The sequence below is a fragment of the Apus apus genome, chromosome 1, assembly GCF_020740795.1.
Source record: "Apus apus isolate bApuApu2 chromosome 1, bApuApu2.pri.cur, whole genome shotgun sequence".
Classification (NCBI taxonomy): Eukaryota; Metazoa; Chordata; class Aves; order Apodiformes; family Apodidae; genus Apus; species Apus apus.
Window position 1 is genome coordinate 84,668,222 of NC_067282.1, and position 24,150 is coordinate 84,692,371.

The following is a 24,150-nucleotide window of genomic DNA, read 5'->3' on the forward strand; positions in this document are numbered from 1 at the left end:
TTAGGCTGGGTCCTTGAGGAGTTCCTTACTTCCCTATGAAGCAGCATGGGGCAGTTAATAAGCAGTGTCCTAAACTGTAGGAAGTAGTGGCTACTGACTTAGAGCTTCAACTCCATTTTCACCTTTCAGTCCCTGTGACCAGTAGGGTAGTACAATTTCAGCTAGCCCTAAACTCAGCAAGAGCCTCCTCATGCAGCATCTTGGCTTTTTTATAAAGATTTTTTTCCTTTCTTCAAACTCTGCTGTTGGGTTAAATAACTTCAGTCACGCAAACTAGCCATCAACTAGTATACACAAGCATATGTAGATGGGATATATTTTGGGCCCTGTACCTCTTAGAACAAGCACAGTGTATTTCTTTCTGAAAATGGTTTAGTATGAGCTTTTTAAAAGTGGCAGCAGGAGGTGTTCAGTTTGACTTGTTGCCCACACTTGCAGTCCTTCATCTACATGTACAATTATTTTCATGAATCATCTTATCTCCTGTGTCCCATTTACTTCAATAACGTTATGGAAAAGCAGATTGGTTAAATGATACATCCTAGCTCAGGATTGTTTTAAACTATTAGAACAGTATATGATTCTCAAAACATGGGGTTTTTATTTTTCTTTCCTCAGAAAGTTTAAATTTTACAGATGGCTAATATTAATCCCTCAGCAGTAGCCCTAAAGCAAAGAGGATAGCCACTTTTTCAGTATCAGTATAATTTCTTTTCAGATTAGAATATTGACTTTTATTTTCTGTGCTTTTTTTGCATGTATTTTTAATTCTTTTGTTGTTGTCCAAGGACTCATAGAAGGTCTTTGAGCATTACAGTTTATCTCAGAGACTAAACTATGTCCAGACCAAATTATACAGCAATTGCATTCACTCTCAGCAGATCAGTTAATTATTCATTCTACAAATCTGAGTTGGATTGTAAAATCTGGGATATTTAAGTATATAAACTTCATAAACCAGTCAGCATGCCACCATGACATCTGCTGGCATCTATCAGAAGTACATGAGATTTATCCCTTGTTCGTTACTCAGGAGCTTGACACAACTTTCACATTTGTTCTTTGTCTCAGAGCAAAATGTAGTGCTCTGACATGTCATGTAACACATGTCTAAAAGACCTGCTAAGGCCTGTGCTCACAAACAGGCTTACCTGACTCCAGGTAATTTCATAAGTGAAGCAGATCTTTGTAGGAATTACATATCGATGGAATGCAGAGAATGCAAAATAAGCTCCTTGAATAAGGGATGTCACAACACTGTTGTGTTTGAAGTGCAAGCTGTGTTTTCCACTTGGTTACCCTCGTATAAATCTAGAAAACATATATTTGAAAACAGCAATGATAATCTACCAATGTGAACTACTATATTTTATGTATTTTTACGGAAGTTGAAGAACAAGTAGACTGACAGCACATCCAGAATGGTGAGTGCACTGCTGAAAGACACATGGATAGCATGGTCACTGTTGCAGTGGAGTTATCCACAGGGAGAATGTTACTAACTGGAGATGTTTCAGAATAGGATTATCTCACATGCAATACACGTAGCTCTGTAGCTGTTGATTTTACTGTTTTTCTGTTTGTTCTGACTAATTCTTAGGCAAATAACCTTGCATATATAAACTATGGCTTGAGTTAGATATCAGTTACACCAAAGATTTCAGCTGTTGTGTAGAATTGCTTAGAAAGAAATAAACTATTAGATTACATTTTTTTGGTAAATGTATATTATATTTTTAATATATATTATGCTCATGTGTATGTATGTAAGCTCTCAGTGATAAGACATTATTGTAATATGTTGCTTTGAAACAACGTAAAGTTCTGTAAACAGAATATTGCCTTTACCTTCAAAATTTACAGTCTCTGTAACATGCAGAATACAAATAACACAACTTACTTAATTACACTGAAATGTCTCCAGTATGTGAGCTTGGAAATACTTTTGATTTTTTTTTTTTACATCAGAGGAGTTTTAACATTGGCAGCCACAGCCTTGAGACTGAGCACAGCAGAGTTAAGCCTCTTGATTCTTTACACAATGCTGAGGTACTATTAGCTTCAGCTGCTGTACTGGCCTTTTGGGGTTTTCCATCTTTTTGAGGAAAAGGTGGTGTAGCTAGCAGTATGATGCTGTACCTTTTCAAAAGCTTTTACAGTAACCACATAATTCTGGTTTTGAAAATGCCTTAGTGCTCAGGTCCACTGAAAACATTGGCAAATGAGAGTTGTTTAAAATTGTGAAGGTCTTGAGGAGATGGTTTTTAAAATAAATGTTTTTTAGGAAGCTTATAAATAACATCCTCATCCTGACAAGGCTGAGCCAAACTTAGGTGGAGGGAAGGAGGCAGTTGACAGATAGACTTAAAGCAGTGTTATATGATTCTAGGAGGAATCTCAGGAATGTACTACTACTTTGAGGACATTAGGTAAGCAGAGGTTTAGAGCTGCAATGAGAAATATTCTCTGATAGCTAGTTTGTACTGTTTCAACAAAGCAAGACACAGTATTTTTTTCTTCATTGAAATAAGAATGACCAGACTGATTTGTGGACGGTGGAGCGAGTTCCCAATCAGTGCCTCACCTGCATTTTTGTTTTCTTGTTGCATGAGTTCTGCCTATAGAATATATATTATGTATTTTCATGTAAATGAAAAGAAAGAAGCCATTTTCCCAGAACAGATGATAAGTCAGTTGCAGGTGGACTGTGTGTGCATTTGAGTTTTCTGAAGACAAGAGAGCTGATGTTTTGCCTTTCTGAGGATTGCGTGACTAGGCCATCTGCAGTCAGGTTAGTAGGGATAAGATGGATATCTGTGCATATGTGAAAACAATAACCTTACAATTAAAACTACTAAGTATATTTTTTTATATGACTTATCCCTGATGCAAGCATACTTTGCTACTTCCAGTTCTTTCCCCCATCCCAGACAAGACCATTTAATTTAAATTTTCTAATTCTGGTGCTCTGCTTTATCTTTTGCTGCTTCCCATTTTTCCAAGCAAGCTCCTCAGCCATCCTGCCTTTCCTAATACAGGTATACAGAATTGGTGCTTCTGAGTAGAATTGTTCATTTTCTTGTTACTTGTTTTGTTGTTGTTGTTTGTTTTTTTTCTGTAAATGATCTGACAAGAGGGAGGTATAGCTTTGAAATGTGAGAACTAAACAGTGCTGTTTACTACATTTGGAACTTTTGTTGGAATAACTGGAAAATTACCTCCTTGAAGAACCTGGAACTGTTTTATCAACACTATAATGCATTGCAATAGCTGCAATATTTTAAAATCAGTAGGAGATGAGGGAAGACAGGCTAACTGAGATAGGAAAGGGAAATTAAAGAGAAGCAAGTAATTTGTTGCTATACCACAACCCAGGACATTATATTTAATTTGGAACATTTTTTGAAGAGAAAGTGGTGCTTAAATTTTATCAAAATTTATTATCTTTAAATTTTTAAGTAACTTAACATTTCTATTATATGCATCTGCCAAAGTCCCCAGTGCATTTTTATGGTTCTCATTCATTTTGTCAAGGTGCAGAGAAAAAAAAGACTAAAAAGGTAAGAATACAAAGCGAAAGTTACAGTGTAAGCTCTTAGGACGTAAAACGTACTTCAGTGCAACATGCTGCATTGAGGCAAGGTCAGTTTCCCAGTTTCTGCAGATGACTTGATCATGCTTCAGTGCAGCCAGTTAGACTCAAAGTTGCAGGTGCAGCATCCCTTCTTCGGTCCTTTTCTAGGCACCTGCTTTTGGCCACTCTTTGAAACAGGCAACTAAATGCACATTTTTAAGGCTGATTCAATAGGGTTTACTGGTATATTAAGAAACAGGACTGGAATGTCATACCTGAATAGTGTTAAAGCTGTACTTCCAAACAGTTTGCTATCGTAACAGTTGAGATTGAGAAATATTAAAGAAGAGAGGCTGTAAAAGAAGAAAAAGTCATTGTATCAAAAGCCTACATTTAGTACTATAATTAAAACAATGTTATTCTGGTGGAAAAACAAGAAACTTCATTTCTAGATAAACTGAAAGATTTCTTCTTGGAGCATGTCCTGGTTTGAGCAAGGGTGAAGCCACTTTTACTGATTTTTACAGTCAAACTGTGACAGAGCAACAAGTCTGACATCACAGGGAATTCCTCAGAATTCCATTCTGTAGCTGGCCTAATTTTTCTAGGCAGCTTCTGTGGATAGAGTACTGTATCCCTGGTGTGGCCTAGAGTAACCATTTTAAGGACTCAGTACTTTGCTATGCCTTTGACACATTAGAGACATGCTTGTTTTTTTCATTGCTGTATCACAGCAGAGGAGATGCATTCTTTGAACCTTTAATAAAGGCAAGGTTAAGGATCCCCTTTCCTTCCTTTTCCCCTAGGAGGTGTGGAAGATCTGAGTTGCAAAACAAAAACAACGTTTAACCTGATTTTTGACTTATTATAGACTGGAAACAGAAAATATCTGGTATTTTCAGAAAATGGGAGAAAAATACTTTTCTCACAAATTATTTTTTCAACACCTCTCTTTTTACCATTTTTTTATCATATGCGACATTTTCTCTAGCCACTGTTTTATGCAGGAATTAAATTATGATTGTTTGTCCATTACTAAATGTTAGTGCTACAGAGATTTAAAAAATATTAAGGTATTCAAGTCACCTAACCCAAGTGTTTCAACAGGACTCTATTTAGAACTTCACTTTATTATATCGTTGCATGGATGACAAGATTAAATGAATGCTTGTAATCAAGCTCATTCATGATTTGAAGGCATTATGGATTTTCTCATTTGCTTTTGATAGTATGAATACTAAGTTTCATTACTTAAGGGGATGAAGAAGATTCAATACAAAGCATCAGAACTGCTTAATATCCCAGGGCTTCACAACAAGGGCAAATGAGAATTTGTTGGAAATGTTGGGTTTTTTTGAAATAATGATGAATATTGTAAAATATCTAGATCTGATTTACATTGTTTCTGCTTACAATTTGCAAATTGACACATTGTATTCATTGTTCACAAAGGCAGTGCCATTAAATGCAAGTCAGTTACAACTGCTAAATGAGCTGGTCATCTGGATCGTGTAAATTGGCGTGACTTCACTTACTTTGATAGAAATACCTTAAGGTTGACCTGTTGAAATTCTGTCCCAGTGTGTCTTGTCCCCAGCTCATCAACTTTAAATAGGATCTTTTTATTGTATTTTATATTGTTTAAAAACATGTACAATCTTATACACCTAATTAAACTTCTTACCTTTGTATCAAATAAACTACTTGCTTTAGCTGCTTTTAAATTATTTTATTTCATATGTAATTCAAAATAGAAACAAGCCAAAATAACGGGCATCTTTTGACACTGCCTGCTGCAAATAAGCCTTCAGTTCTGCTTAGTGTGATTCTTTGAGAGAGACTTGCTAATAAAGATGTCTAAAGAAGAGAGATCAAGAAAACTTTCATGACCTATAGGGTGGAGCTTCAAAGCAGTCATCAGCAGGATAACTACTTTCTGATATAAATGCATTTCTAGCCTAATAAACAAGTATGATGTAAATTTCCATTATAGTAGTGGAAGGTTAGTTTATTTGTTGGAATTGTGGTCTTGAAACCTTGTACACAGTAAAATTGTCCAATATGCACAATATGTAGGAAGTAACAAACTTCAATTAATTCACAGGTAAAATAACTGTGCATTACACTTCAATAATTTGTTTTGTTTCTCTAATTAAAAAAATCAGTTAATTTCACCATTGTTCTCCAGCTTCCCCACAGTAATTCCATTGCCTTGATTTGCATCACTTCTAGCATCTGCCTTCTTGTCAGTCTGTAGCTTGGACCTTTATATCAAACTGCAAATTAATTGTAGAAAAATAAATCTCCATAGTACTTCTATGCTTAGAGGCTTTCATAATTATCAAGAAGTGAATGTTGCTGATTCTTGTCAGAAATAAGAAGTGGAACACAGGGAAGGGGGTATGCTTTTACAGGTACCATTAGTTATCCCAGGAAGTTTGTGTCAGTGAGTTACCTTTACCTTCCATTTTCTAGAACCTCCCCTTGTTTTTATTTAAAACCAAAATAGGAAAAAAATAGCAATTAAAGGAAAAAAAAGCTAGTGAGATGTATACTTTTGTTTTATATGCATAGCCTTAGTGTATCTCAAGTGCAAAAGCACACTCTGGAGTTTATTGGAGGGCCTACATGCACCCTAGTTCCTTTTCCCCTGTACCACATCTTAAAAACATAAATAAAAATGCCTACTTGAATTTATTCTGTAATTACTTATGAACTTATATTTTTTTCTTAAAAGATAGATCAAGGGAGCCTCTTAAAGTAAAGCAGCGTATAGAAAAGGCTCATGGGTGTGTTGTCCTGACAGTGCCTATAAAAGCATGTTTAAAGTATGAGCACTATTTAGACCCTCAACATGCTTTTCAGACATCAGCAAGTAATTTAATCTTCTATCAAGTTGCAACACTATGTTAAATTTCTTTCATTCCTAATGACCATTAATAATGGCTAGAACAATAACATTGCTTTTGTATTTTGCTGAACTTCTATTGTTATATTGTTTTGGGCTTTTTTAAGGTAAGAACAACAACAAAATGGAGTTTTCAAAAAACTGGTGGGGAAACAGGCAAAGCAAGTAAAGGCAGAGGAGTTGATATATGTGTAAACATAAAGGAGACATGCTCTACTTAGAGTGAAATACTCTTTAAATGATGGGCTAGTTTGGTCTAACTTACTTGCTGTCTTCTATTGCTTATTTCCCTTGTTTTTATGTTTTTCTTGAACAAATAGGTACTATTTCCTTGGCTATCTTTTCAAGATATATAATCTCTGACTTTCTGGTGGTTTTTTGCTATCTTTAACTGAGCTATCTCATGTAGTCTTCTTTTCAATAGCAGGCAGATCACAAAAGAAGGTAATACCTTGTCCAGCTCTTGAGGAGATATTGAATTTGGTTAGATATAGTGTCTGCTTTGTAGCAATATCTTTCTTCATTTTCGATACCATATTGTTAGCACAGTTTAAGAGCTCAGTCCAGCTTTATTCCAAGGTCATTTTCAAAGTCCTGCTGTGATTCCAATTCTTTTATATTTGTCTTTGGTTTTGAGCTGAATATGAAATCTAATGGTTTTGCTTTTGAATGGGAAATGTAATTTGCGAATTGTCAAATCGTTTACAAAACAGACATCACTGTGAAGGATTCTCCTAAATACATATATGCAGCCTTTCTCTTTTGTTGTCTGTTCATTTCTTTGTTCCCATGAAGAGTGGAAGTACACAAAAATAACTGAAAATCTAAATTCATAGCTGTCACTGCTGACCGAATCCTTTAGGCCTTCCAGGCGCAGTGCAGGCTGTGCTAGAGAGCAGATGGTGGCTGCACATGCAGGGTATCCATCCAGGAATAAACACTTGTCTTCTCTAAGCATCCCTGCTCTTCGTCTGTCCAAAAAACTTCCAGTTTATTGACAAAACTTGAGGAACTTCTTGTAGAAATGTTAGGAGGTTTTTTGGTTGTGGGTGGGGTTTTTTATTGTTTTGGTTTTTTGCTTATTTTATTTTTTTCATTGTTGTTGTTTGTTTTTGTTGTTTTTTTTATTTTAAATTTGACCATATTACTTCCCATACTAATTTCCAGGTACACCATTTGTTGTCTCTGTTTCATGGCAAGTAGGTGTTACCTGCAATATCTGAAATGTTTGTGATGAATCAGCTATCATAGACATGGAAATGTGTGTTTAACTTTCAAGGTACTTAACCCTTTTTAATCCTGTGTAAAATGAGTAGTCCAAAATGGCAGTGTTTGTTAGGCAGTGGGTTATAGCGCACACTAGAACCATTAAGTCTGTTTGCATTTGTCTCAAATTGTAATAATGACAGTATATAAACCAAAATAATTTTGCATACATGAAAGTAATTAAAAATACTGAGTCCCAAATGAGGTGTTGTTGGAAATCTTTAGCTTTGACAGTTGAGATTTCCTTTGGAGATGCCACATAGGAGAATCGAAGTTTTTTCTTTATTAAATTACAACTTTTTTCCTCTTTTAATGGAGTGTGCTCTAATAAACCTATTCCTTATGTTAAAGGGAAGGCCATTAAGTATTTGTGTAGGCTAGACAGTGAGGGTGAGACCGCCTAACTTGTGGTGCTTTACTGCTGAAAAAAAACAAATTGAAATACAATGGCATTTACACATGTGCAAAAGGACATGAACCAGTGGGCACACAGCAGAACCCAGTGCTCAAACATGCTTTATTGCAGCCTGAAATGTGTCCTTTGGTACTCATGACATTGCTTGTTATGATTGGAAAAGGAACTCTTGTTTGCAAGGTTGCTGAATCAACACAGACTGTTAGATCCCCGAGTTGTCACACCCCTTAAGTCTGGTCTTTTGGTTGTTTGAAGCTTTATTGATAAAAAGGGAGACTTCTGTCTCTGCTGTTATGTGGATGGTTGTGCAGATTTCTGTAAAGTGCTCTAAAACAATGGATTTCTTTGTTAAACTAATGATTTTAGGTTTAATGGTGATTCTAAAATTTGTATCCTGATTTACTGAATTTCTGTTGCCCTTAGTAAGGGATGGGAATTAAAAAAAAAAAGCATGGCATGATAGCATAGAGGTCCATGAATAATTTGCTCCAGTGACTTTATTGGCCAAACAAACCTGATAACAAGTACAAAAGTTCTCAGCAGCATTTTTATAGTAAAATGACCAATTTACGTATGAAGAATTATTCTTAAGAATTTAAAACTTGTAGAAAAGAAATATATTTCAATGTATTTTGCTTCTGCAGTTTTATTGTATTTTTAGCTTGTGATTTCACGGATACTTTAATATTTTTAAATACAGGTAATGAATTTGGACATCCAGAATGGCTCGACTTCCCCAGAATAGGGAATAACGAGAGCTACCACTATGCCAGAAGACAGTTTAATCTTACTGAAGATCATCTTCTTCGCTATAGATTCCTAAATTCATTTGATAGAGATATGAATAAATTGGAAGAAAGATTTGGCTGGCTTGCATCTCCCCCGGTAAGCTGTACATACTAAATGACACGTTTTAGTCACCAGTTGGGTACATATTCAGAATAACAACAGTACCAAATTTGCATGCAGGAATTTTAAGCAGCACTTTATTATGTACTGCGTAATGCCCCACCATGTATTTCAAGTTGTCAAAACATGTCACTGAAATATCTTCCACAGATAATGGAAATCTGAAACAGTCTCCTTTTAGCTTCATAACAAGCTCTTTTCATATCATTTTTGCTATTTTTATTTAGTAACTGCAGATTGGATAAAGCAGCCTATTAAACTTTCTGTAATCCAATCCGTGGATTGCTTTGGGAAAGTGTAAAATGTTCTGACTATTTATATAAGTAATTACTCTGATACTGGGAAGGCAGTTCCAGTAAAGTGTAGTGTAAGTTAGTCTCCTGATCTGCTACCTGTCATTTGTATTTGCCTTTTTTACCCAAATATTGCACTGCGCTTTTTATCAAAGCAACTCACTTATAATTTCTCAGTGTTTAATTATTTCATACTAGTCGTAATCCACTTTAAGGAATTGTTTTCAATTGACATCTAGTTATTTGTTAGTGGCTTTAGTAAGTAGAACAAAGATGCTATGCTTAATGTGGCTTATCAAAGATACTAATCAAATATCTCTCACAGTTCTCTTTAATTTTACATTGCCTTCTAAAAAGTAAGATACAGTTTAGTAATCAAAAATGTTATATCACACTGCATAGGTAAACAATTTCAGTTTGCATGTTAATATCCTTATCTGTTTTCCTTGAATCTTTTACTGTTTTGATTTAAATGAAGTATAGAAGCAGGGAGGTGTTGGGTTTTTTTGTTAATTCAGCTAGAAGTGAAATATTTTCTAGTACTGGATATTTATTTTTTTCTTTTCTAGGCCTATGTGAGTGAAAAGCATGAATCAAATAAGGTCATAGCATTTGAGAGAGCAGGTCTTGTTTTTATTTTCAACTTCCATCCGTATCAAAGTTACGTGGACTACAGAGTGGGTATTGAAACTCCAGGAAAATATCCTTTTTTTGACTGTTTTGCTTGTACAGAAAAGCTTTAGAAGTTGAAAATAATTTTATTTCTGTTTTTAATATGAATGCAAACTGTAGTTAAAAGGTAAGAAAACACTTATTTGTCATCAGTTTAATCTTCCTCTAATTCTTAGTGTACAGAAAAAGATAATTAAAAAAACTGCCTTCACAGGAAATAATTTCATAGAAACCAAAAGTAAATATCATAGTTAAAAGACTAGATGTTAGTTTCCTTGTGATGCCTTGTTACTTGGAATTAGCTGAGGTGTGAAAAAGCAACTCCAACTTCCTAAATAAACTAAAGAAAGTGACCACAGTAAGTCATCAGTGCACAGAAAAATGCTTTAGCTTAAACCTTCATCAGGAAGGTTGTAGAATTCCTGGTTTATAGTTGAGTGCACTGAGGATGTGCTCTCAGATTACGTTAAATGATTACTCTTTAGCAATTGGCCGGTTTTGTATTTGTGTCCAAATTCTCAGCACTGAGGCAGATGAAGACTGCCTCACACCGGATTTCTACTACAATTTATTGTCCTGTTCTACCTTTGCAAGGAGTTCCAGTAGCAGCACAGAGATTCCAAAAGGAAGCACTGAAGTTGGGGGGTTTAACTTGATGTTTCTTAACCAGAATCCTGCTAAATTCCTAAGATCCTGTAGGTCAGTTCAGCAGTGCACAGGAGTTACAGTAATACACTGAACTACACACAACTAAAATATAGCAGTAGTTTCCTCAAATTGCTGATAAACAAAAAGAGAGTAGGCCAGAACTGAGACTGCAGTACTTTTAAGTGATGCAGCAAGATTCACTAGGCAGTATTTGTCAAAGGACTTGAAACAAACTTAACTTGAGCAAACCAAATTCCTCCAGCAAGTTAGCATTAATTATCTTCAAAACCTTTTGATTTGGTTCATAAGCATTTTTTTTTGCCTTTCTCCTAATTAAACTAGACATGCCTAATACTTTGACATTAGAATGGAGAAGATGCAGACAGTCACTGTAACACATCTTTGAAACCAAGCTTAAAAGCAGAATCATGTTACAGCAGGTTCTTAGGCAATCTTTTACTTACCTGAGTACTGGTAGTGAACTGAATGCATGGTCTTAGGTGACAGCACATTTGAGGTATTGCAGCATGTGCTGTAAGATTAACTAAAATTGCCTCACTTCTCACAGGTGAGGACTTGATGTGTAATATTTGTGATCCTGTTTGTAGCAGCACACCCTAAAAATTCTGTATTCTATTCGTATCTCTTCTGGTTGCAAGGGCAAAAGGCAAAAGTGAGCATGTGGATGACAGTGCTGTCAGATTTGGATCTACTTATTTTCTGTGCCATTAGTAACTACATAAGCCGTTAGCAGTAAACAGGGGCTAATTTACACACTATTCCTGTAATATTTCTGAGATTGGTAAAAGTGAGACTGTGCAAAAGAAAAGGATAGCATAATTTCCAGAGCATGGAGACTAAGGCTTGTTTTGGTGCTTCAAGCAGTATTTGGATTTACTTTTAGAACTGAAATTACCAGTTTTTAAATGGAACATTATTCCAAAGTTAACAACCACTATTGCCCTCCTTGCTTTCAGCATCCTTTCTTCTTCCCTGTCAATATCCAGCAGGCTGCATGTTAGTATCTATTTTCTTTAAATACGTTGTCGTGTATTAATGTTGACTGGCTTTCTTTCTAACACATGTTCTGCTATTAGAGCCATTAATTTTAGGTATAACTTTGTAATGGAACCTTATAACCTGAGTTGTGGTTGGTTGTGTTTTGTTGGTTGTTTTTTTTTTTAAAGTGTCCTATAACTAGGTAATATGGTTGCGTGTGACCTTAAATCTTCAGAACAGCTTCTCCACTTAAAAAAAATTATTCCCTACAATCCTTTGGGAAATTAAACATGAAGTAGAGGTACTTAAAAATAAGAGGTTTTTATTCCTCTGTTGGAATTTTTATATTCGTGGGCTTTTAGTTTGACCCTCTGAGGCAGCTACTGAATAAGCCTGAAGAGCAAATTGCTATAATCACTGGTTAAATTCCTTTTTATGAAAAAGTTTATCTGAATTATATTGGGAATTGTCAGCAGTGTGTCATGATCCTTTCACTGCCTATATTTAAGTTTGTTAGTACGTTGAATTAGTCAAATTAGTGCATGTAACACTTGTCATTAAATTTGCTTTTATTCAGAGGATGAATTTGGCATATCAGCTTTTTGTAGTAGTATATATCACTATGGTGTTGTCATATATAGCTTCTCAGAAATGTTACAAAGTATGTTAAAAGATACAGAGCTTCCTTCCTCTCTGGCCTATGTTTTTGTAGGCAGTCCTCTGTTCTGCTATCATTGAAAGTGTCATTCTTCTTTCAGCTCTTCTTTATTTGTAGGCTGTTGGCACAGCACAGCTTACTGTACTTTTATAAGACGTAGTAGTCTGTAGATCATAGAATGATAGAATCATTAAGGTTGGAAAAGACCTCTAAGATCATCAGGTCCAACCCTCAACCCAGCACCACTATACCCACAAAACCATGGCCCTAAGTACCACATCTACGTGAGATTTGTAGTCCTCTGGGGATGGTGACTCCACCACTTCCCTGGGCAGCCTGTTCCAATGCTTGACCACTTTTACAGTAAAGAAATTTTTCCTAATATCCCATCTAAACCTCCCCTGGCACAACTTGAGGCCATTTCCTCTCATCCTAGATGTTACAGTACTTATGATCCCAGTTGGTTTGGAAAGTCTTTTATCTGAACAATCAGCCACTCAATAACTATCTGAAGAGTGAGAGCTGGCTTGGAATCAGCTTTTTCATCCCCTTTTATACTACAGTCTTTTCTCTTGACTTATTTTTCTTGGGGCTGGGATGCTCCATTCTACATCTTGTTCCACTTCAATGGGGTACCCTAGCGTGAGGCATTCAAAGATGGAGACCTTCATTTTGTATAGTCAGCATGGAAGTCCGTAAATGTTGTTGAACAATATGAATAACTTCTAGCTTATCTCTGCTTGAATCTTGGATATTTCATGTTGTCATATGCTGTTAAAGTGCAAGGAGAAAAAAAATGTCATGGGAAAAAATGGTTACTTCATTGCAAATACTGCCACTTCTACATAAATATCAAAGCATTGTAATGCTAGAGTGAATGAATACCAGAGTAGTACACTTATTTTTTTTACCTGAATTTAGGGTGCATAAAGACATTTGAAGTCAGAGTTGTCTGTCCATAAGCAAATAGCTAGATGAGACCTGAGGAACCCCAAATCTTGTCATCAAAATGCTGCAAAAAGTATACTTAAAAAAAATAAATTAAAAAAAATAAATCAGGCTCTCTGACATTTGCAACATTCACCTAGAGCTATTAATGAGGAAATAAGGTCACTTGAATGTGTCACTGACATGTGTTTCCTGAAGGCAAAGGCACTGCTTTGCAGGTGGCTTTTAAGTGCAGTTATCTAACTGTCCCTGCCTGTTAGAATTCAGGGGGTGTCCAGCATGCAGAGACAAAGGACTTAATTTGGGATCAGCCAAATGCCAAACTCTATCAAGGTAGTTTATTTGTTAAGGTTAATAGGTGTGAATGAGAAATACAGCATACCAATGTGGGAATGCATCTTTGATCTGCATAGGAAAAGATGGAGGTTTCCAGCTCTGAGTCTGAGTAACTTCTAGAGCTGCAAGTGCTATTGCCCAATTTCTGTTTCAATATGTGACAGAAAAAGGAAAACATTTCTATGCTCATGCTGGAATTTTACTTCATAAATTACGGTATTTCAGAAACCTTTTCATGAGAAACAGGCAGCTCGAGCTAAGAAATTATTTCTGCTTAATTTGCTTCAATAATAAACATGTAGGACAGCTGTCTCAAGTTCTCTGGTTGTAGATGAAATTCTGAGTATTAACAGGAAAACCATTCATAAGTTTCCAATTTACTCTTTCTATGGGGTAGTGGTTGATTCTGAGTCCTGTCTGCAGTAAAAATGCAATGCAAAAATCTTCTTTCCTGTTTTCAAAAGGAATATGGTTGAAAGAAGGGAGAAAGAACAGGAAAGGAGCTTAAAGATAGGAGAAATAACTCCTTTCCCTTCCATAAGATCCCACACTGATTTTTGTTAAATGATATTTCTGCAGTGTTGGAAGTAGCATTAAAATTAATCTATATGTATATATTTTATACCTCCCTTTTTCTTTTTTTTTTTTTTAATATGGCTTGTTATCTTGGCACAAAAGTAAATCAGCTTTAATCAGCTTTAAATTTACATTTAGTTTAGGCAAAAACATCCATACTTGGTTGAAGCAGAGGTATAGTGCTCCCCCCACTACTGTGCCATGAGTTGAGTGCTAAATGCTTTCAACTATTTTCTGAATTTCCTGAGATGAACCTGGTCAAGCCAAGGTGGCCGGAAATTCAGAAATTTATCCAAATTGTATCTTGCTTTTTCTGAATTGTAGATTAACCCTTTAGTCTTGTCCAAAATTAGGAATGTGTGGAGAGGAAGAACAGAGGTACTCTTCATCTTTAAATTAATTGTGCTATTTTTTTTCAATGAAATTCAAAAATTATTAAATACTAAAGTGCCTAACTGCTTCAGGCTCTTTGTATTCCTCATTGCAGCTGTTATTTTCTACACCTTCTGTGTTTATGATGGAGATAGACTGATTTCTTGTTTTCCTTAATGTTTCTTAATAACATTTTGTCCCTTCAGCTTCTGAATTACTGTCTTTATATTCTTCTATGCCTGTCTTGAAAATCTAGTTTCCACTTCCTTTAGGTTTCTTTCTAGGGTATGAGGTGAATTAAAAGTTCATTAATTAGAATTATTGATCCATGGCTGTATTCTTATTCTGTGTGCATATTAATAATTAATAACTTATGCTTGTGCCCATACCTTGTTTTTTTTTCGAAATTGATTTATCCTAGAAATTGCTGGTCTTCCTTTCAGTCTTCCCATTTGCTCCATCCATCTTGAGAATAACGATTGGATGCAACAGTTGTCAGTTCTACAGCTGTTGGTGTGTCTGGCTTTTCTTCTTGTTTTGTTTCTTGTCGGCACTTGTTGCCTGGATCTCTAATTTTACAAGTCTTATTTTGGCAATGAAATTTGCTACCAGGACAACTTATCTGTTCTTGCTTTCTAAATATATTCCAATGACCCTGGCTCATTCATTTTGAAAAACAGGCGATGAATAGCATTGACTATCAGGTATCTTTTGCTGTTGGAAAAATGTAGATAACAGTGCCAGAAAACCCAGTCTAAAATTTGGAGCATCCAGTAAAATTGAGATAGAGATTATTGCAATCTTGGTACTGCTTTCCTAGCTGCAGGTCTAATAGCAGGTATCTTGCCCTTCCGAAGAGAAACTTGTCCACAGTGCTGATGTTAAGCAGGTGTTACCCCAGAGAGGTTGTGCAGGCTTAATCTTTGGATGTTTTCAGGAGCTTACTGGATAAAAACCTAAGCTTTGTGGTCTGACCCTGTAGCTGACTTCCAGAGGTCCCTTTCTAGCCTAACTCATTGGTGCTCTCATCCCTGTGATCCCACCCTATGACTTGTGATCCTTGTCTTTTCTCCTTCAGACTTGCTTATGATACTGTGCCATACCCCGCTGTGGGTAAACTCCTGTGGTAAGTGAAGGTCACCTTTGTTGCCTAGGTGAGCTCTCTTCTCTCATTAACTTGTAACTTTGAGCAGTGGCTTTCCTAAATAGCAGTTTTTCACAGCTTTTTATGTTATTTCTATTAGAAAAGTTCTTAAGGATAAGTAAATGTTAAAGCGAAACAAACAAACAAACCAACCAAAAAAAACCACCCAAACCCACAACATCCCCACATCTCCCCCCCAAAAAACCCCCTCCACACGCACAAAAAACTATCTCTGAACCATGAACCAAAGTATGGTAAGCATTGATGAGATTTACTCCAAAAATGTACTCCCAAGCTCATCTTAAATATTAAGGGAGATACACCTTTTGATTCTTCTAGTTCTCCCATTGTACATGAGAATCCAGCGAACACGTGCAGTACAGGGAGGTTCATTATGTGCTTTCTTTCTGTCTGGCAGCTGCATCACTGTGGGTAAGCATCAATTCCATGACTCTGACTGTCCACTCCCAGTTCAATATGTATATCTAATTATGCAAGAGGTAAGTCACGTATGGTCAAGAAAATGGCACATTTAAAACATTGCACTTGACTTTTTCATACGTTGCATCTCTTAATTCGGTGTGCAGTTTCAATTTTCAAAAAAGAGATGGTGAATTAACTCATACTATGAACTACCCTGATTTTAATTAATTAGATGTCATTTTTTTTCTTAGAATAATGCTCTGTTGCATTTTCAAAGCAAACAGAGAGCTGCATATAGATCGATTTCTATAGAGCCCTACCTAGGAAATATAGTAAGATTTCCTTGGTCTCCCTTTGAGGATTTACTTTCGTCTCCTGAAACAGATTAACCTATAGAAAATTAGCATGATATTTTATCTGAATCTCTTGTTGTACCTAAAAAAAGAGAAAAATGTGCCTAAGTAAAGAAAAAAATGTTATTTTTGATAACATTTGTTCCACTGGTCTATTTAAGGACACTTGCATTTCTGATAGTGGTTTGATAACTGTGAAAGCTTCCATTAAAATATGAAAGCTACATCTATAAACTTCATATTTTGCCTTATGTAGTTTCTAATTTGGAATTGTTGAAGTGCTGGAAAAAAAACACAAACAGGAGAAGTTGTATTTAATTTTCTAATTCAGAATAGTACAAGGAAATCTTTGTGCGTTAATGGTAGGTTTCTCATCCACACTTCATAAGGGTTGATCCTTAGTAATCTATAGTTTTCTACTTTGTTGACTTAAAATGACTTTTTTGAATTACAGAATGCTGGTGTGAGTTACTCTGTGTCGATTTGCCAGTTTATTCAACCTGACCTCTAAGAATCCATTTATTATAATACTGAAGATCACTCTGATGTTGGCTGCTTGGATGCTAGTGGCTAAAACGAGGCTAAGGAGAAATGCTAGTATGCTATTTCAAAGCAGGCCTTTGCTTTTCATCTGAGTTGTGCAAAAAATATTATCCAAGAGTTTGAGAGCTGGATTTGTCAAAATACATCCAAACACATCAAAGACTTTATGTAGAAGTTCTTATCTCATGCCATAGCTTTCTATGTAGCTAATAAAGTAACAATGCTAAGAAGCTGTTCAACACTTGGCATCAGATGGAGTCAGCCTTGGTTTGGCCAATACTTTAACATAAAAAATGTTATTGGTTGCCCCACCATTTTATTTGTACATTCTACTGTCACCACTGCTGCATAATGTTTTGGCAAGGGGTAAAATCTGAAAACTTGCTGCTTTCACTAGGATATATATAGATAGATAGATAGATATTTATTTTTTTTTAACTTCTAGAGGAAGATATATTGAATAGCTAGGCAGACATAATGTCCTGGTTTGAGCCAGGATGAAGCCGCTTTTCCTGATATTTTTTTTTTTTTTTTTTTTTTTTTTTACTTCAGTAAGCTAAGACTGATGATGCTGGAATGTTTTTGTTATGCTGGGGAAAAAAGAATCTAGGACATGTGTGGGTTTAAAAATTTTTTAGTTCATTTCTATGTGGAATTTTTTCTGCTTTTGGGTGTTTATTTTTCAATTCATGCTTGAACTGTTTTAATTCAGTGTCTTGTTTCAGTAATGATTGAAATTTTCAGCACTTCGGTGTTGCACAGCAGTGCTGATGATTGAAAAAATATATTTTGGTCTACTATTTTATAACTCGTATATGAAAGAATAAAGCCTTCCTGTAATACCTGTTTTATAGAATAGAGTGCTGGGTCAAAATTGGTATGACTACTTTTAAACTTCTCCTCTGAGAAATTTTATTTCCTTTCTCCATTTCTACGTGTTTAAGAAGCTCACTTCTTCCATAACTTGTAGTCTAAGATCTCTGGTGGAGGATGAAAAATTACTGTTGTTCCAGGAATTCTGGAACCTCTTTTTCTTCTAAACTCCATGACAAAAAACACCCAAAGCTTTTTCTGCACACCCTAAACAAAGCATCCAGGGTTACCTGTAGCCATTGCTTTTGTGACTAAATTTAATCCATGTAGGTGTAATGAGAATGAATACATTTAATTTTGTCATATGTTTATAATGACTTAGGTATGCCATCAGGGCAGTGTTACTATCATTTCAACTAGAACTGATTCAGGACAGCTGCTGATCCCAAGACTGCTTAAAGGTCCCAAAGTTTTTCAAAAGTGTTCCCATGTCTTTTGTTGTCCATACACTTCTTTATTCCTAGCTTAAATTCACTTTCTGAAAGTTTACTATATAAAGACAGAAATTGTTTCAGCACACTTGTTGATCTTTTTTTGGTTTGTACTTTTATCTTTGTCCCATCTGTATTGCCAGAACCATATCCTCTTGCTTTTAGCCAGAAACTGTAGCAAGGCATAAAAATGAAATCATTATTAGGTATTCTTCTGTATATTGAGAAGTGCAGTGAGAAAATGAGAGCTGATTTACATATGAGTTAAAAAGAAACTAAATATTTACATGAACACCCGTGTTCTAATTGCATGCCTAGAAAGCACCAGAGAACCAGAAATACGGATGCTTAAACATTTTGTTCAAAGCTGTAAAATCCTACAAAGCAGATTATGAAAGCATGGAGATAAAACCATCAGGATCAACTGTAATGGTTTTGTTTCATTACCTTTTCTACTCATCCAGCCTTGCTCTGTTGTGTCCAGGCTTTCTAAATTGATGGGTAGCCTATCACAGGGATAGGCTGAAATAGGTCTGTCAAAAATAATGCAGAGGACCCAATATACTTAATGTTACTCGAATGTATTTGATTTCTCATAGATGTTTATGTGAGTTGGACCAGCTCATAAAAAAAAAAAGAGTAGTTTCTTTATAAATACTCAGTAAGCCTTACACCATTTTACAGCTGGTCAGTAGAGTTCTTTCTTGTCTGCTCTTCTGCAAAGCTTTTAATTTTGCTGGGCCATCACCCCCACAAGTAGCGCTTGGATTCTTTTATCAATAGTAATAGTTGAGGAACAAGAATACAAATTATCCAGTTGTATGATTTGCATTTACTTAGTGGTGGTTTGTGTTGTTAAACATGCATAAAATTAAATAAATTTTAAAAAGTGTTCAAATACATATTTCAAAACATCATAAAAGCATAGTGATTCAGTAATTATGTGGTAGATAATGACAGCCTTTCCATTTCCAGCTCTATCTATACAAGAGTTAATTGCTTTTGCTACTCTCCTCCTTTTCAGTCAGAGTGCATGTCAGTATTTCCAGTGCTCTGTCGCTGAAACAAAAGAGACCCCACTGCAAAAGAGAATAATTCTGTTATGTGTTTAATTAAAATGCACAACTGTTATTTAATGTCCTTGTGAAAATAGTCTTCAAAAACCTAGATGCTTGTAAAATTCTCACATGTGAAAGCAGCTTTTCTGTGAGGTTGAAGTTGGAAGGCAAATGGGCATGTTTACTAAACTAGGGGGTTTTTCTCACTGAGAAGTATCAAATTTGTGAAGATATTAAAATATTTTTTGACCTTGTTATTCAGTTTCTAGTTAACAGTGTTTACTATAAATATGCTATGTTGTGAGGCGTGGAGAGGCAGTGATATTAACTTTGTATTTCTAAAGAATGCTGCTAGGCATGCTTTTAAAGCCTGGATTAAGGAAATGGGATAAATTGTTTTAAAATTAGCACAGCCATAACAATTGTATTTGTTGTAAATAATGGCAGGTCTTTCAGCAACATTGATAAAATATTAAATGTAATGTATAGTGTAGATCATGAGCAAACAGTTAAATGTTTGAGGGAGACATTCCCCTGCCATTTAAATATACAGGGGAATCGCAGCCATTGCTGATGCTGGGTTTGAAAGGGCATGGGAGAGAGTTAACTAGAAGTTGTAGTTCATAATTTTGCATGTTATACATGATAACGAATGGTAATTTGAACGTGTTCATAAAATACAGATGGGGGTGAAGTGTGCATGGATTGTACATATAAGGCATTGAGGACTAAAGCTGTCAAAGTATAATTTTCCTAACTTGGTTTGTTGTTCTGGTGGGGTTTTTTTTAAGAAAAGGTAACAAACAATTTTGCCAGAGAGTGTGGTGATCTGCTGTTTGTCCCTTTGGGCACCTGCCCTCTAGAAATCACTAACTTGACAATTCTGGACTTTTCTTTAATTTTGCTGCAAAATTCTTGAGGGGAAGAGTTTACGTAACATCAGTGATTTAGTAGTTAATTGACAGCTTTGTTACATTCCTCATGTGCATCTGTTTTTCTTTCTCTTTGCCTCAAGTCAGCGAAAGCTGTACAATCTTCTAAACTGAAATATCTTGGAGTAAATTTCCTGTCACCTTTAATTTAGGCTACTTTTTGTGTTATGTCATACTTCAGTCTTTCTTGTTGATTTAAATCAGTAAGAGTGGTGTTTGGGAAATTTCCTAACTCATCTGATAAAAAGTCGTGTAAGAAGACTTAAAAAAAGCTCTGTTGATATCGAAATCCTTAGATTTTTGAGCAGGCCTATTTTCAAAAGGAAGACCAAAAGCAGTTTAAGGACAACAGACTTGGAAGAGTGTTGCTTCACCCTTCCCTAATCCTATTAAATGCAAGCTCTAGCAAAGTCAGATTCTTTCATGGTTTAAAATTAAGACAGCAGACTGTGGGTTATAGAGCACTGTTATTTCCCTCTGTGTATGTTTTTGGCAGTGGAGAGTGGAGATGTTTTAATTATGTCCAAACAAGAAATTAAAAGGTACTGAAATAATAATAAAATTAAAACACTATATTTGTTGTTGTCCCAAGTAAGAAGAAATTTACATTCAAATATGTTTTAGCTATTTATTTCACCATTTATTTACTTACATTGTCTGATTTTCTTCTTTCAACTTTTTTCTTATTACTATTTTCTAAATCTGTTTAAATCCTTTAAAGTATCTGTTCAGGAATTCCAATTTACTATTAAACTTCCTTCAATAACTCAATCCATTTCAACAAATGCAGACAGAATCATGTAGGAGTTTGGATTAGAAGGGACCCTAAAGATCATCTAGTTCCAACCCCCCTGCCATGGGCAGGGACATCTCCCAATAGACCAGCTTGCTTAAGGTCCAATCCATTCTCTCCTTGAACACTTCCAGAGATCAGGCATCCACAACTTCCCTGGATGGCTGGTTCCAGTGTCTCACCACCTGCACAGTTTTGTTTTTTTTTTCCTAAGATCTAATGTAAATCTCCCCTCTTCTACTTTTAAGCTGTTACCCCTTGTCCTGTCACTACAAAATTGTAAAAAGTCCCTCCCCAGCATTCCTGTAGGCCCCCTTCAGGTACTGGAAGGGCTACTGTAAGGTCTCCCTAGAGACTTCTGTAGGTTAAACAATGCCAACTTTATCAGCCTGTCTTTGTAGGAGAGGTTCTTTGGCCCTTTGATCATCTTTGTGGCCATCCTCTGGACTCACTCCAACAGCTCCATGTCATCCTTATGTTGGGGGCTCCAGAACTAGACACAGTATTCTAGGTGGGGTCTCACAAGAGCAGAGCAGAAGGGAAGAATCGCCTCCATTGACCTGCTGACTACACTCCTTTTGATGCAGCTCAGGACGTGGTTGTATTTCTGGGCTGCAAGTGCATGTGCTGGCTCATGTTGAGTTTCTCATCAACTATAATACCCCAAGTCCTTTTCCTCAGGGCTGTTCTCAATCCATTCTCCACCCAACCTGTATTTGTGCTTGGGATTGCCCTGACCCAGTTGCAGGATCTTGCACTTGGCCTTATTGAACTTCTTCAGATTGGCATGGGCTCACCTCTTAAGCCTGTCAAGGTCTGGATGACCTCCCTTCCTTCTAGTCACTATGCTAAGATGAAATTTTCAAGACAAAATGTCATACAACATCTGGATGTTCTCTATGTGTTTCCCTCTTTAAGTTCTCTTTATTTTTATTATTTTTGTTATATTGAGTATATTTGAATTATTTATGTTTCAGTAGTTCTTACAATTTTATTGCTTTGGTTTATTTCCCATTTGACAATTTGGCATAGTTCCTTAACAGTAAATTTTAAGTATAAAATCCTTCTTGAGTCTGATGCTGCAGAATATGGAGGTCATCAAAGGCTGGACCACGGCACGGAGTACTTCTCTGAAGAATATCCCCACAATTATCGACCTTATTCACTTATGGTAAGTAATATATATATTTTTTTTTCATTCTAGTTTCATCTGAAAATTATTTGATCTGAAGTTATTTGGACAAATATTAAGTCTATTCTAGGATTATTTTGGGGATTGGTGTTTGTTGTTGTTTTTTTTTTTTTAATTTAGTTTCTCAAAATAACCTTTATGTGAATACAGTAGAGATGACAATGTTATGATTTGTTTACAACCTGTAATGTTAACTGATTTTTTCTATTTTGAATTTTTTCTATTTTGACATTACATTTAAATTTGCATGCACTCTTGTAGGGTCTGGCACACAATTTTCCTTGCCAACATGCATGAAAACCTTCTAATGTGTTTTTGAATTGTCATTTTTTATTATTATTTGCTTTATTTTCATGTCTTAGAAACTCCGTCTTCATGCTTGCTTTGTAATGTAAAGCTCTGTAGAAATGGATTCTTATGTTGCTTTCTGGAGATCATTTGGTTAAATCCACAAGCTGACTAAGAGCAAATAATGTGTTTGCCAAATGGCTTTGACCTCCTCAATTTACAGAAAAACTTTGCAAAATGGAACAGAAATGGGAGGCATATCTTTGTGTACAATTTCTGTTAGCTGGGATGCTGTCTAATAAAAGCTCTACATTTCTTAATTACTCTTAAAATGTAATTCTTCCCATTATTTATATGTGTAGATGAATGCATATACACATTTCTCATTCTTTATGTATGTCGTCACGAATGTATATGTGGGTATATGTTCACAAGCACAAAATAATAAGATTCAAAAAGGCCATGAATTAAGGTGGAGTTTGCTGAAAAAATTCTGAGAATGCTTATATTGCTGACTAAATTTTCATATCTAAAACATATGCACAGGTATATTTATACACACAAAAACCTGTAAATAAGTGACACTTGTAATCTTAAAAGGTTAGAGAAATGGAGTATCTGCACTGATTTATGTGGGCCTTTCCTCTTCTGTGTCAGAACTGAGACATCAATTTCTAGTGCCGCATGTTCACATCTCTCATAGGATCTAAACTCCTGGGGATTGCTGTAACTTAATCTCTCTCCCACTCTCACCTACCTGTTTAATTGTATTCAGGGTGTTGTAATTTTACTCATTTGCTTGTTTTAAAATAGTTTCATTAAATGAAAGAATTCTTGTACTTTCATTGTTCCTTGTATAAAGGGTCTTGGGAACTTGCCTTCTTGTTTTAGTTTTGTTTTTTTTTAAAGTATGTCTATGTACCTATGCTCATTTGCACGTGAAGAAACTAAGGCACAAAGATTTCCTTCCTGAAAGTAGTAAATCAGAGCCTCAAGAATGATTCCTTTGTGTCTCCAGTTCAAATACCTTGCTTAGGTGATTAGAGGGCATCTTAATTATCTACACTTAACTTTTTCAAGCCAAGTAACTGTAATTTGCAATGTATGTTTCACATTTAGGCTCTCAAGACAGTGAGTGGAAGTCATTTGAGTCGGAAAAAAATGTGAAAAATTGTGAAAGGGTGGTGAAACACTGGAACATGCTTCTTGGAGATGTTGTGGGGGCTCTGTCCCTGGCGGTGTTCAAGGGCAGGTTGGATGGGGCTCTGAGCAGCCTGTTCTAGTGGAAGGTGCAGGGGAGTTGGAACTCGATGGAGGCTTTAAGGTCCCTTCCAACTCCAAAAATTCTGTGATTCTGTGAAGATGCAATTTGCTAGAAGCATGTGGAAGATAAGGCATGTAACAAGCAAAGCAGCAGATGCACTTTTGCAGTATATTCTGTGGCATGGCAGTGGCACTTCTGGGTCAGAAAGAAACCCAGCAGCGTGGGTCACATTATCTTTCTTCTATGTCCTTCAGCAACCCAATTCACAGACCACCTTCAGCC

General features: G+C 35.8%; 1 protein-coding gene across 1 annotated transcript in view; it reads left to right on the forward strand.

Annotated features, from left to right (window-relative positions):
• The window catches only part of GBE1 (1,4-alpha-glucan branching enzyme 1), a 160,184-nt gene that overhangs the window by 126,031 nt on the left and 10,003 nt on the right, over window positions 1–24,150 (forward strand). The window contains exons 13-15 of the mRNA XM_051640281.1: window positions 8,864–9,048; window positions 9,935–10,063; window positions 22,176–22,295. Of these exons, the coding sequence (XP_051496241.1) occupies window positions 8,864–9,048; window positions 9,935–10,063; window positions 22,176–22,295 (434 nt within the window). The remainder of the gene's footprint in view (window positions 1–8,863; window positions 9,049–9,934; window positions 10,064–22,175; window positions 22,296–24,150) is intronic.